General features: G+C 36.2%; 1 protein-coding gene across 6 annotated transcripts in view; it reads right to left on the bottom strand.

Moving 5' to 3' along the window:
• CCDC91 (coiled-coil domain containing 91) overlaps positions 1 to 14,717 on the bottom strand; it is a 121,564-nt gene that overhangs the window by 85,151 nt on the left and 21,696 nt on the right. For all 6 annotated transcript variants that reach the window (XM_027702516.1, XM_027702512.1, XM_027702514.1 and 3 more), the window contains exons 2-5: positions 8,582 to 8,624; positions 8,379 to 8,457; positions 4,558 to 4,715; positions 1,607 to 1,795 (exon numbers count right to left, since the gene is read on the bottom strand). In XM_027702516.1, coding sequence (XP_027558317.1) covers positions 1,607 to 1,795; positions 4,558 to 4,715; positions 8,379 to 8,457; positions 8,582 to 8,611 — 456 coding nt within the window. In that variant the 5' untranslated portion in view covers positions 8,612 to 8,624. The remainder of the gene's footprint in view (positions 1 to 1,606; positions 1,796 to 4,557; positions 4,716 to 8,378; positions 8,458 to 8,581; positions 8,625 to 14,717) is intronic.

Here is a 14,717-nt window from a genome sequence, read left to right as displayed (position 1 = left end):
GATTCTGAACACAGATTCAGTTAATAATTCCAACTAATTTAATTTCTGAAGCGCTATGACATTTTATATCACAATTTACACAGAGATTAAGGGTCGTGCAAGAAAACTCTCACTGCAGTTTTTAGATTGAGACAATATTTTAAAGAAGTTTAAGGTATTTAAAAGCCAAGGCATGTCCTATGTATGAGGAATGCTCAAAGCAGCATCAGGGGAGTTTTAGACTGAACATTGTGAAGCATTTCTTTACCAACAGGTGGCCAAGCACTGGAACAGGGTTCCAGAGATGTGGTCAATGCCCCAGGCCTGTCAATGTTTCAGAGGCATTTGGACAATGCCCTTAATAACTTTTGGCCAGCCCTGAAGGGTTCAGGCAGCTGGACCTGTTGTTACAGATCCCTTCGCATTGCAACTATTCTATTCCAGTCCAATTATTTCCACATTTTTGATATCTTGCTCTGTCTTTCTGCACTTGAAAAACAGCATACTAAATGTACTGTTAGTAAATGTTTTCACTAAAAAGGCAGAAATCCTATGGCATACACAGATACAGTGACCTCTGTCTACATCTCCAAAATTAATAAAATTTTAAAATATTCTGGCATCTTGCAGAGAGCCAACCTGGAAGCCTGCCCAACATGAACCAAGAGAGAGGGAGGAGAATAACACTGCTGACAATAAACTTCAAAATTGGTCACTATACAAAGAGCTAAAGATTTTTATTTTTCCTTAATGCAGCCGTTGTTCCCACTAAACTCATTACTATTATACATCAGTTGTTGGCACCCTCTCAATTGCTCCAGAACAACTTCTTGAAGCCGTGCAGGAAGCCAGGATAGAAACAAAGGACCTGCCAGGTCACAGCACAGCTATTCAAACAAAGGCACAACTGAGAGGGTCATCAGGAGGACACAAAGAGCAGGTCTGCTTAGCTCAACCCTGCTTTGGGACAAAATCATAAAAACAGTTCAAGAGATTACAAGTCTCTGATTCCACTGCAGGGATAGAAATAGATCATGGAATTCCTCTTCAATTCAGAGTTTAGCTCTCAACCTGTGTCCTCTTACAGTCTGTATTCATCCTTCCCTCCCAGCTTCCCTCTATACACTTAATTCCCAGCAAAACCAGCCCATTGCAGTCGTCCTCATCTTTGGCTCCAGTTCCTCAGCCTCAGTTGTTTCCTCCTTCCCCAGCACACCTTGAGAGCTACCAAGAAACAGTATGAAGGATGGCAGAAACTAAACTCGCCCTCCCATGCCTCAGTGACCTTTTGCCAACTCAGATGTGTCAGACATAACACTGCTTGGTGCTCTTATTGTATTCCCCTTGGAAGGAATATGAAGAATTCAGCTACCAGAGCTCCCAGGAAAAAAAAAAATCAAAACCAAACCACATGGCTCCATGCTAAGAACACTTGTCACTTTTTTTTTATTTTATTTTTTTATCCCTCAAAGAAAAAAATAATAAAATCCTGAAACTTTAGAAAAATTTAGCCTAAAGTTTTGGCTAATTTCTACCAAAAAATGAATTTCAAATCTCTGCCAGCTCCAACCATATTTTAATCCCATACAAATGCCAACTGTTCTAATTAAAAAAACCCTATTCATACATTTTTAATTTTTGATTTTTCTTCTTCAGCAGTGCAAAGCTTGATTTCTAGGTTTGCAACAGCTTGTTGAAGGCAGCTCCTCGCTTCATTTGTTCTCTGTGTCTCAGCATCAATCAAAGCAGTGGTTGATGTAACTAAAGTCTTGCCTTCAATTACACTTGAAGAGGCAACTGGAATATCTGCTTGAATCTAATTCACAGGAGAAAAGTGAATAATCTCAGTACATCAGGTTTACAGGGAAACAAACTCTCCTTGGATAAGTCACTCCACGCTTTCACCCAATGCAGGCTGCAAACAGTAGTCACAGAAAGGGAATAAAAGGGGTTTTTTATCTCATCTTGAGGATAGATTAACAAAATAAGAGTAATTGGGACATGTTTACAACATTTAGTTAATGCTATTTCAGTAAACTGTAGAAGCACAAGAACTGAAACAGAGGTTTCTAGAATCCACAATGTAAACCAGATGAAACACTGATAATAAGACTACATTTTCAGAAAAGCACAAAATAAATTAGGTGAGGTTCAAAATACTTTGTGGTATAATTAAAAAAAGCCAATGCTTTTTTTTTCCCCTCTTAAAAAAAAATAAAAAAGCTGGTAAATTAATTCAGCTGCCACTTTTTCAACAATTTGAAAACCAAACACTTGAGATTTGGGTAAGGGTGGTGAAAGGAACATCTCAATGTGTTTATTAAAGAGAGGTTTGACTGATCTGATTTAATCCACTCCCCTAACACCTTTTATCCCAAACATACACTCAGATAATGTATTGACTTTTCAGTAAATAACTATCTCTCAAAGAATTCAAAGGAAGTAACAAACAAAAACAGCTGAGATCTTGACTGCACAGGAACACATAAGAAACTGCAGTTTGTGCTCTGAATTCTCCTTGGCAAAGAGAAGCCAGATGTGCTAATTCTATTTCTGAGTCCTAAAGATCAGAGTTTGGCATCGCCAAAAATTGTGAGCTTAGAACCTAAAATGGTGAAGCTTTTTTTTTACATGAAACCTCAAGAGGCCTTGGAGATACAAATATAAAAGAATACAGTTCTCCTAACATTCCCCTCGAACAGGTATAAGAATATTTTATTATAATTTTATGCCCACCATTTTCCTTCTTGTTTACTCCTAAGTGCAAAGTCTGATCTCCAAAATAACACTAAAGGACATGCTCTCAACTCCTTTTCTCCCTTTAGTAAAACTTGTTAATATATTTTTTAGTCTGTACTATTTCCTGCACTAAAGAGAGACTTTGTGGAACCATGGGTGTGTCAGTAGCTGAACAGAACAAGACAAGAAAAATTGAAACATGGCCTACAACCAGAATTTATACAAATACTTAGTCAGAAGTAAGAAAGTGTATTTCTTATTTTTTCATAAGACTACCTAAGCAAATTAATTTTTAGTTTTAAAAAATAAATCTTAGTATTCTGCAATATCCCAAGTGCTCTTTCCAGAGAACACAGAATCTAAAATTGCTGGCCAAGCTCAAAGAAGAGAGGATGCAGGTTATTCACTGTGAGCCAAAATCAAAAAGGGTAGAACTAGGAACTGTGGTGGCTAAAGGAAAGCATACCTTGGTCATTCTGCCAGTAACAGGAATTTACTGCTCCAAACTCTGTCAGAGAGGCAGAAGAAGAGCCTTCAACACAGAAAATTACTGTGGCTGGTATCAGTCAAAAAAATAAAACAAACACTCCTCCCTCTCAAGAAAAAAATCCACAACTTTTGGATTTCTAAGAAAATTTCTTTGACATCATTTGCATCTGGGCACATCTCTTTGCTTTTCATAGGCTTTCCCCAGAATATTAGGCTGGGAACAAATACAAAACAATAACTAATTCATTCCTAAGATTGGAGCTGTACTAGCCCCAGTCTTTCTGGAAATGTAAACATACAGATGCTCCTCAAAGGAAAAAAAAAGACTCAGTTTAAGCAAAACAAGTATTTTGTACAAGTTCTCTACATAGTTCTTAAGAAATGCTTTTAAATGGTTGGACAATGGAAATCTGACTTAACGGCGAAATTCAGTTTTCACCATGAGCAGGCCTAGAATTGATGAGACTACTGGAAGAATAAGAAATAAAGGAAGGTTTGCAAACTAGCCCAAAGTATTGGTTGGTTCACAATGAGGCAAAAGCACTTTCTAATTCTCCTCATTTCATACATCCTGAAACAAGGAAGTTTATAATCAATAAACTTGTTCAAATAGGTGTCACTGCAATCAATGGCAAAGAAAGATTCACTTGGGAGGGTAAATCTATATAATTCTCATCTGCAGCAATCCAGCATTCCTCTGCTAATCTCCAGGCAATACTTTTTTTTTCCCTTCCGTGTTCATCTAATAGTTTAGTTAAAAACTAAACACTTTTACCCCCAAAAAAGAAATAAAGATCATTTTTCAGCACTAGTGCAGCCACAAGGAGAGATTAAGATTGTACAACTAGGATAATGTCAGATCACACAAAAAAATATTAAAAAATCAACTTTAAAAGTAACGGGGGAAAAATAAATTAAAATAAAATAAAAATAAATTTAATTATAAGTAAATAAAGATTAAATGTTAATTCTCAAATCCTAAAGTCACGAGAAAACATACAAGTATGGCATCTATGTACAGCTATAATATTTACAGCTTTAACAGGAACAAACTTTCTTGAAAGAACTTTCCTAGCATTGTTTCCTACATGCATGCCCAGCACTATCAGCATGCCTGTAACTTTTAATAACTCTAACACACTTGTCTCTCTTAGGGTTCACACCAAAGTACAGTGCAGTGTCTCCCAGTTGTAGGTCTTATAAACAGTTTTAAAATTATTTTACTTCAAAGTCTTCATCACAGAAATCCAAGGAGCTTTTTGCCCTTAGAAGGCATTTCAACCTAAATGTGCACAGAAAAGATACAATGCTAATATAATAAATAGTGAAGCTCAAAAATTGTGGGTTTACCTGTTCTTCAAGAACAGCTGGATTTATCACGCTGTTGGCTGTTTGAACAGCTGTTGCCACACTATCACCTGATAAAATGAATGAGTCAGAAGGAGCCAGGCAGGAAGAAGGCACAGAGTGCTCCAGAAGAACATCAGGAGATCTGTGGACTTCAGGTACTAGAAATAGAAAACACACACAATGTGAAGAAGCACTCAAAAATTAACTCTGTTTCTGGAGCCTGTTCAACAAGTGTAGTCATACTAATGTAATCTTATGTACCTCATATAATCTAATTGCACTGAAGAATAATTCCATACAAAACCCACAAACCTGTGGTTTTGAGTACTATCAACTTGAGGACATTCAAAATCGTAGTCACCCCAAATTTAGACTTGTAATTTACACAGAGGTTTTACAAGACAACTGCTATCAAAAGGATCCATTTCAACTTTGTTTCTTTCAATTCACACAACCTTTCAGCTTCAGCATGATCTTTATCAGTCTAAGTCAAGTGTAAAACCCACGCTTATAGTTTCCTAAGTTTCATAAATTCTGAAGTTAAAAAATCCTCAACTGTCTTAGAAGACACAAACCAAGCAAGACACACTTAAAAAAACTTACCAAGACACATGATAAAGCAGTTTTATATGTTATAAGAGATAAAAAGATAACGAAGTAAATAACTCTCCAGCTAATAAAACTTCAGTGGAATTAATACTGGACTGAGAGCTCTTCCATACCAATTTCCAGTTATGCCATAAAAATCCTGAACAGTGGATCATCATTATCAACCCAGCACAACAGAAACTTGAGCGCTCTTATGAAGGACATAAACTAAATAGACTAAATAAACAGAAAGGAGAAGAGAAAGCTTGGCATACATTTTTAATTTAACAGCAAAGTCCTGCAAACTTTGATATGTTCAGCTACAGGTGTGCCTTTGCAGAAGGCAAAAAAAAGTATATGCAATTGTTTTAGGAAAAGCAGCTCACATCATCAATACAACTCTGGTAAAATGTAGAAAGAAGATGCCACTAGCCTGGACAAGGCTCTACCTCCCCATATCACTGTTTAATGCTGCACAAGCACACAGCACAAACAAGTGTGTCCATTGGCCTAAAGGACAATTCAAAAGGACACACCAGTCTGTGGATCCAGTCCTATCTTCTTCACTCTCCAGTTCTAGGATTCAGGTATAACACAGAGGAACATGCAAACCTCGTCTACTAAAAAGAAAGAAAATGGACTGTGAGGCAGAAAAATATCAGTATGGTAATTGCAGTGATAGTAGATTGGGACATATGGCCAAAAAGAAAAAAACAAACAAACAAACAAAACAAACAAACCCAAAAATCACAGTGCAGCAGAAAATGGAAACTTGGCTGAAAGGCCTAGAGGACAGTACAGCAAACAGAAGAGGAACCAATTTTGGTAACCAGGACCCAAAACCAGATCTGGGACACAACTACACCTTTAACAGAAAACTCTTCCTCAGAATTGGAAATGGGACTTTTTCAGCTTCCTTTAAGCACTATATCAGCAAAACTGCCCTCCCAATCCAAATGTCTGCTTTTAAAGGCAGCTTCTCATAACAATTACCTACTCTGTTAGTTCAAGTGGCAGTGAAGTGACATAGATAATCTTTTTGTTTCTAAACAAGCAGTAAAGTCTCTGTTTTATGCTGTCTTTAATACCCCGAATCTCAATTTTAAATCGATCTCCATCTGATGGAAAACCAACTAAAATAATGTACCGGGCAACTTCTCACTGAGCAGGCAAGGGATTTTCTTACTAAAACTGTCAACTCACATGGAAACCTGACATGACACTGTTCCTTTGGATGTCAGTGTTCACCCTTTAGTGAGGATCACCATAGCTCAGGCATAGTTCACATATAAATAATTTATCCCAAAAGTAAAAACAGAAACTGAGACTGGGTACATATGAATAATGGAGACTCACTGAAATTAAAACTTTTGGTATTCACATATTTTGGGGTATCCAATACTAGACATAAGACTCCATTTTTCAGGTAATAATCTGGAATCTTCCACAATCAAATCAAGCTTTCAGGGATTCTGGTTATAGTAATGAATGCTTGGCAACTTGACAGGGAAGAAAAAAGAAACAAAATCTCCCTCTTAAGTTGTCAAAATGAAGCCTAGGAAATGAGGAGTAACAACTGGTGACCACCTCTGAACATTGAGGTTTAAAATTTTCATCTAAATACATGACCTTGCAGAAGACAAGAAAAGGTGGCAACTCTCCATGGTATCAGTCAAACATCTTTTTTCACAAATCTTTCTTTTCATTTTTCAGCAATGTTAAATATTCATAAATTAGACATTCCTAGAATTACACGTGCTACGGCTGTAATTCAAGCTCTCTTAATTCATTCCTCTTGTGTATATACTGGTGAACTGCATTAGCATTTTAGTACAGCTCAAAATTCACTTATAGAGACGACCCCTAAGTCATTCTTGCTCACCACACCTTAGACAATTCAGTTGTTTCTGTTACTAAAAACATTAATTTACAAGTCAATGCCTAAGAAGCGTTTCGACCAAGACTATTAAAATCTTGCCTCTTGCAATGAATTAATTTATTCACAGCAACATTTGCATGAAAAAGTCATCTAAAGATTTTGCAGTAATAAAATATTCTGAATACAGGTGTTTTTCTTTTAATTTTGACAAACTTAAAATACCTTGGTATAACTTACCTCAAGACTTCTCTGCCACTTACAATCATACACAAAACTTCTGTGTTAGTACAAATAATTTGAATTCTACACACCTCATAAGATTTAAAATAGACTTCATGAGGCAGACACTGCACAGCTACATTGGATTTAATTTATTAAGCACATCCAAATATGCAATTGAATTTAAGAAGTAATAATAGTCAAAATGACAAGATGAATAATAAAGCTATTTGAAAAAATAGTTTCATCATTATATGTTTTCCTTTATTTCAATGACAGATAAAGGCAATTATTCTGTGATGGATGAAAGCCAGTAGTGCCAGAAATAAATCAATAAAAGCATTCTAAGAACATGACTTATGGAGAACTCATATTGAGAAAAATTCGTGCCTTATTTTTTATAATTTATTCTGCATAATAATGCAATAGCAGGCACAAATCTTTAGTTCCTGAACAAATAATAAACTGTGTTGGTTTCCCCCCTAATGCTGCTAAAGTGATGTTTCTCTTTGGGAAAACAGCAAAATCTAGGCCGCAACAAAATCAAATGCCAATCAGTAACACCTCCTCAATCTTTTAGTTCTACTGATATTGTACATCAATGAACTTACATTTACTTCTTAAAATCCATATGGGCCACAGGCATTTGTGTAAATTAATACAAGTAGCTCCATAACGTTTCTACTTCTTCTTGAGATAAAGGTTATTATGTAATATATTTTTTAACTTTATAAACTGCTTAAGTAAAAAAGACGATTCTCATCCACCCCCCCCTTCCCCAAAGAACGTAAAAGACTCTATCACAGTCCTATTTTCAAGTTTACTTTTTGGGGTTTTTTTCCACAATTTGCAACAGATCTTCCACACACCAAAGTAAAGGATATCCTTTGAATGAAGAAGATCTGTTTGTTTTCATCTGGATAAACTGTACTTCTCTTTCATTCCTCAAGAAAATTTAACTTTGAGAAGCGCAGCTGCCCAAAATAATTACTCAGGAACATCCTCATGCTCAACTTTTCACTTCTGGCTATTCTTTTATTGTGTCTATACACCCTTCTGGGCACTAGTTTTTACAGTGAATACATGAGGACAGCAATACAATATTAAGATTTTTTTATAGTGATTTTATCAATACCTGTAGGAAATGCTGCCCAAGCAATAGCAGGGGATGTGGTCTGCTTCTCACCATTTTCAAACTCATAACTCTCTGCTGCCTAGGAACAAGAAGAAATTATTAGAAAAATTTTACAAAATATTTACAATCATTTACAATCAATTTCCATATAAATAGTTGAAAAATAAGTTTTATTTCAAAATAAAGTCATTCAAATAACATACCTCAAATCCTCCAAAGTCGTCATCATCCATCTTTCAACTGGTACTAGAATACAGAAGAAATGTTGATTTTAAAAGAGGGAAAATAAACCCCATTATGTTGCTACGTTGCCTTTACTTGTAAAATAGCAATAAAAGCTTTGCAAAACCAAAGGTATGGTGTTAGTTTTAAAGGACAGACGTGGGTAAAACAAGTCAGTGTGATCAAACCCCCAAAGCCCAGCAGTATGAAGCAATACAATGTCCCACACAGCAGGAAAGTGGGTACATTTCACTGGCCAGTCTTGTAAGAGAGATGTGATTTAATGATCAACCAGCAGTCCAAAGACAAAATGACTTATATATTTGTACTTCAGCTACATGACAGATGGAAAAAGACCTTCACTTGGATCCAACTGCTACCTTGCTCATCTATGTGCTTTGCATAACCACCTCATCACCCACTCGTTTAGAAATGAATATTCAGTCCTTCCCCCAAGTCCTCATCTCCACACATTACCTGAAGTCTTCATAATTCACAAATCCTACAACACACCAAGGTACCTAAATAAGAACCTTTTCACACAGAGGATGCAAGGGTTAGAACCCGAAGATCTCAGTTAAGAAGCTTTTTTTTTTAATTCATCAAGTTAAATGCAAAAAAATGGGTATTTTATGATAGAATTTGACTGTCTTCAAGGGTAAACATAAGCACTGCCCATTGTCAAATATCTTTTGAAAGCAAAAATGAAGGAAAAGCTTTCTAATATAAGAAAATAGAAAGATGGTCCTTTAAAAGCTATATCTATTGATCTCAAGTATAGCAGTCAAGTCCCCAGGACCTCAACAAATGGTACTAAAACCAGCAAATATTCTAGTCTGGATATATATTAAAAAAAAAAAAAATGTCCAGGAAGCAGGATTCTGACCACCAGATTCCAAAATCAAGGGTTATCTTCATTCATGATGAAGACAACCCGATTTAATGCAAATATGATCTATCATGTACCTTGTATAATTTTGTGTTTCTGATTTTAAATATAAAAAATATTTTCCATTGTTAAGTTGCTTTTCCAAATCAGCATTGTGATTAAATCCAAAAAGATTTCCTGCCTTTCCCATCTCTTCTTAGCTGTCTGGCAACATCAGAACAAACTGCAACTTGGAAAAAGACTGTGGTGAATTTCTGGAAATTCTTCTGCTACCACAGAGGTCCTTCCCTAGTTTTCATGGAGGGTCTGATTTAGATTTTACAAACTGATCAGCATTTTTGACTTGTAGCCCTGAATTCTGTGGCATTTTGATATATTTATAGTCAAATTGCAGTTCCTTTTACAAAAATGTGGGCTAAGTTACTCAGCTAATGAAAGTAACTCAAGATACACAAAGCTTTTCAAAGAAAGGTATTATATATTTAACTATACATTTACATATATATATATAAAATTCTGATATGTGAATGAAGGATGATCCAAAAAACCTTTATGGTCTTTACAGAATGTTAAAATGTTTATAAAACTAATTGACTTCAGTTAAAACAGACTATAGGCTGGATAAACTTTTATTACTAAGAAAACACATGCTGAGAAACAGAAGAATTCAAAGGATCTGGAGGAAATCTCCAAATGGATGTATCAGAATGCCAGAAGGGGACACTTTCAGTTCACATCCACTGCTGAAACCCACTACCCAGACTGACTTCAATTCAAACATCTTCCAAAGCTCAACTAATTAATTTCTGAGTTCTCACTGATGAACTTAGAAGGCTTCGGGGTGACCCAATTGTGGCCTTCCAGGACCTGAATGGAGCCCACAAGGAAGATGGAGAGAGATTATTTCCAAGGGCCTGGAGTGACAGGACAAGGGGGAATGGCTTCAAACTGACAGACAGGAGGTTCTTCCCTGAGAGGGTGGGGAGGCCCTGGCACAGGTTGCCCAGAGAAGCTGTGGCTGCCCCATCCCTGGAAGTGTCCAAGGTCAGGTTGGACGGGGCTTGGAGCAACCTGGGATAGTGGAAGGTGTTACCTTCCAGGGGATTGGAAAGAGATGATCCTTAAGGTCCCTTCCAACCCAAGCCATTCTATGATTCCATGAGTGAAGTTGTTCTAAGAGACTTTGTTTTTTAAGTTTATTTTTTGTCTATTTTTGATAGCTCATCAAGTTTTTATAATATGGTTTTAATGAAAATGTTCACAATATTAAAAACGAGATAAATGTTGCTGCAGAAGGTATAAATATCTCTCAATCAAATAGAAGTTCTTTTTTTATGGAATAGAATGAATAATTTGCTATTGGTTAAATATAAAGAAAATGGTTAAATGGAAAGAAAATAGTTAAATGTAAGTTAAAAAATATAAACAAACATTTTATGCATAAGCTGTGAAGAGATTATACTATGATTTTATAATTAAATTTCCAGATTGAGGGTGGGGAGGCCCTGGCACAGGTTGCCCAGAGAAGCTGTGGCTGCCCCATCCTTGGAAGTGTCCAAGGCCAGGTTGGATGGGGCTCTGAGCAACCTGGGATAGTGGAAGGTGACCCTGCCCATGGCAAGGAGTTGAAACTAGGTGATCTTTCAGGTCACTTCCAACCCAATCCATTCCATGATTCTATGAAAAATCATCACTACCACTGTGTTAGCAGACAGATCTGGTCAAATTAAAGAAAAGCATTGTTCAATACTCACATGTGGTATAAAAGTTAAGAATCTTTTTGGGGACTACGAGGAATTTTTGGCTTTGTGTTGGTTGAATTTTGTGCTGGTTAATTTTTCAAGGGAGAAAGAAGGTAGTTGAGTATTTTTCCCATCAGTGTTAAGGTTAATTGGTCAAACATTCATGCACTCCATTGACATTCAGAACTTTAATACATAACTCAAAAAACCAGCACCTGGGTACACAAACGACAGTGATGGAAGTTGCACAGACAGAACATGACTGCAGAAGCAGACAGCAATGCACAAGCTGAGAATGTCAATATATTCATGCCACCTACCACTAAATACCACCCAAACCAGGCTGGTGATTTATATAATTACTGCAAAACACAGTGTTCAAGTAGCAATCAGAGCAGTCAGGTGGAGAAAGCGAGCCTTTAGAAAGGCAAACAGGTACTTTATCTATACACTACATATCACATCAACAGGTCTTACAGGCTCTACACAAAGTTCCTTCAAAGCACATTTTCTCCACAATGTGCAGGAGACATTCGTCTCAGAACTGGTTATGTCTCAAGCAGAGAAAATACATTCAGCACTGAGTTTTAAAAACACAAACTGGAACAAGTTTAGAGGAGTACAACAGGAATCGAAGCAATTTTGGAAAGGCATGCTAAGATAGAGAGGCTTCAAAAATTTTTCTGAAGGAAAAAATAGAAAATATGAAAAATCATGTTAGAAGAAGTGATTAACTACTTCGATTTTTTTCAAATACAACATTGACATAAGGCAACAAAGGACAGCAAGCCCTGTAAGCAAACCATATGTTAAATACTTGTGAGGATTTCCATTTCCTCTACAAGAAAATTTAGAAGAACCTGTGTATAAATAAAACAGAACTTTTGACAGAGAAAAAGGACGTAGGGCAGAAGAAAAACTGGGGAACAACCTGTTACTGAATCCATCATCTTTTCTATTGCATTTCAAACAAAGTTTTCATAAGTCTGGTAACAATCCTAAGGCTATTTTGACATCAGATTACCTTACTCCACAAATTTTAAACACAGACTTTTCGTGGCTGTAACAACATGATTAATTTATTAATTATTCCACCTATCACTTAAATGGAACAAAAGAGAAACAGATTACAATCAAGTCTCCATAGTGCCAATGGTGTTTTCACACCTAACTGTTAATCCTCCAATTTCCAGTTCCTCAGGGATCCCACAGGAATTCTAGACCAAGGGATTCTCAACCAGTTAGGTTATATGTGTTATACATACACAAACAGCAAACATTAATTCATGTACACACACCTCTGATTTCAAAGACAAAGCTCAGTTTCTACTCTACCAAAATGAAATCTTGATTTGAAATCTAAAAATACCAGAATCTGGCAAAGTTAGCATGTATCACAAATATGCAGGCAGCAGATTAGGATAGAATGCATGGATTAAATCCTGAGGGATGTTGATTTAGGGCACTTCAAAAACTCAAAGGTTGAAGTGTTGTCTTCATAGAGTGTTAGTGCAAGAGTTTTTACTAGAAGATGTCTTTCCAAAATTATGATACCTTCTTGCATAAAAAGGGTGCCTTCTGCAAGGAGAAGGGAAAAGGGCCACACCAATGTTAAAAGAACTGCTTTGAAAAAAAAAAAAATTGAATCAAGCCTATTTTTAAATAGGATGCTTTCAGAGCCCTCAAAAGTACATGTGCATTTAGACCTAAAAAAATGTTTGAATAATTAATTATAAATTTAACATGATAAATTTAACAATCCCGAAAATATGACCAAATGCATAATTTCCCAATTCTACCCCTTATTCTCATGATGGAAATGCATTTCTGATATGAATAACAGAACTAGCCCTAACACCACACATGAGAACTGCAACAATTTTAGGAGCAAGTTCTTTTAATCAATCGTCTATTCCAAAATGGGTAATCAGACTTTTCTTTCCTCACAAACTTGGAGCGTTATTTGTGGCACTGGAATAGGAAAGAATACATTAAGTGCTGACAATCTTCAGGATTTAAAAAATAACAGAAGAAGACAAAACAACCCACACAGTCTTACCATGACTAAATGTGGTCTCTTGAAATATGCCTGATACTGGAATTAAGTAACTGTAAAATTGGGCAACAAGAAGTCAACCTCAAAATTACAGAGTCAGAAATCCTGGTTGGAAAAGGCACAGTAGGTCATCCAGCCCAGGTCATTTTCAAAACATTACAGTTCTCAGACAGTTGTGTCCAAAAACACTCGAGATCTCCAGTCACGCTCTGTGAAAAGGAGGAAATTTTCCATGGATAAGGACCAGGCAGGCCACTGCATTTTGCATAGATTTTATCAAAGAGTTTGCATTCATACAATGCAACAACAATTTATGCCAAAATTGAGACCAACAGGCCATCCAACCCAAGCTCCTGCTCAAAGCAGGGTCAACACCACATTAAATTGAGGTTGCTCAAGACTTCCCTCTGCACAGTTGGTAAGGCTGCATGATGAATGGATTCAGATAGCTGGGCATATCTGGGAAGCCTGCAAGCTTTTCTGTGCAAAATGCAGCCACTAAAGCCTGACCAGCAGCTTAACACAGATCATGAGATGTAAAAGGCACACCAAAATCATATTTTTATATGCAGGAAGATCAGGAGCCATTCACAAGGAATAAGACAGAAAAACATAAGCTGGGGTAGAAAAAAAGCCCCTCTTCCCCATTCCAGCTTTTAGGGGGAGATGGAATGTTGTAATCCCATCAGAAATCCCAGTACTCTCTCTATCCAAAAGGTAAAAGTGGCGGAGAGACCAAATGTTGAATTAAGTAGAATTTTTCATTCATGTCTACCTCTGGTTAGTGAGAATTCAAATTAATCAAGTCCTGATCTATTATTTGCTAATCAAGTCTAAATTTGTCTCGGTAATAAAAAGAACTGATTTTTCCAGGTACAATCAACTGAATGCTGCATCACCTGGCCTGTATGCTTGAGTCTGCAGCAAACTTACATGCAGAATTTTGTACATTTTAAAGGAACAACTTACAGAGCATCTTGCTGTTTGTTTTGTCAGAACAGTGTGTGTGGAGCTGGCATTTGCATTTGCATTTCTGGCAAAGCCAGGTTAGCCAGGTGGGTAACCCCTACCTATGACAACTTATCAGTTTTACTTCCATGTTCACCCTTATTAAATACTTCATTCAAAGTGTTCAATCTAGGAGAGGTTTATTAGCTGTTTCTTCACTGGACATGACATAGACCACAGCATTTGAAGAATAAATCTTTGGCTGAAACTGCAGGCTCCAAAAAGTCTACCCAAGATAAGTAGGAGATTAAAAAAAAAAAAACAACAATAAAATAAAATGAAGTAAAATAAAATTAAACAAAATAAAATGAAACAAAAAATAAAACAAAATGAAATGAAATGAAATGAAATAAAATAAAATAAAATAAAATAAAATAAAATAAAATAAAATAAAATAAAATAAAATAAAATAAAATAAAATA

This window comes from Neopelma chrysocephalum, unplaced genomic scaffold, assembly GCF_003984885.1.
Source record: "Neopelma chrysocephalum unplaced genomic scaffold, ASM398488v2 Primary Assembly neopelma1_188, whole genome shotgun sequence".
NCBI lineage: Eukaryota > Metazoa > Chordata > Aves > Passeriformes > Pipridae > Neopelma > Neopelma chrysocephalum.
Note: the sequence above shows the minus strand (reverse complement) of the source record. Positions and strands in the feature narration are given on the sequence as shown.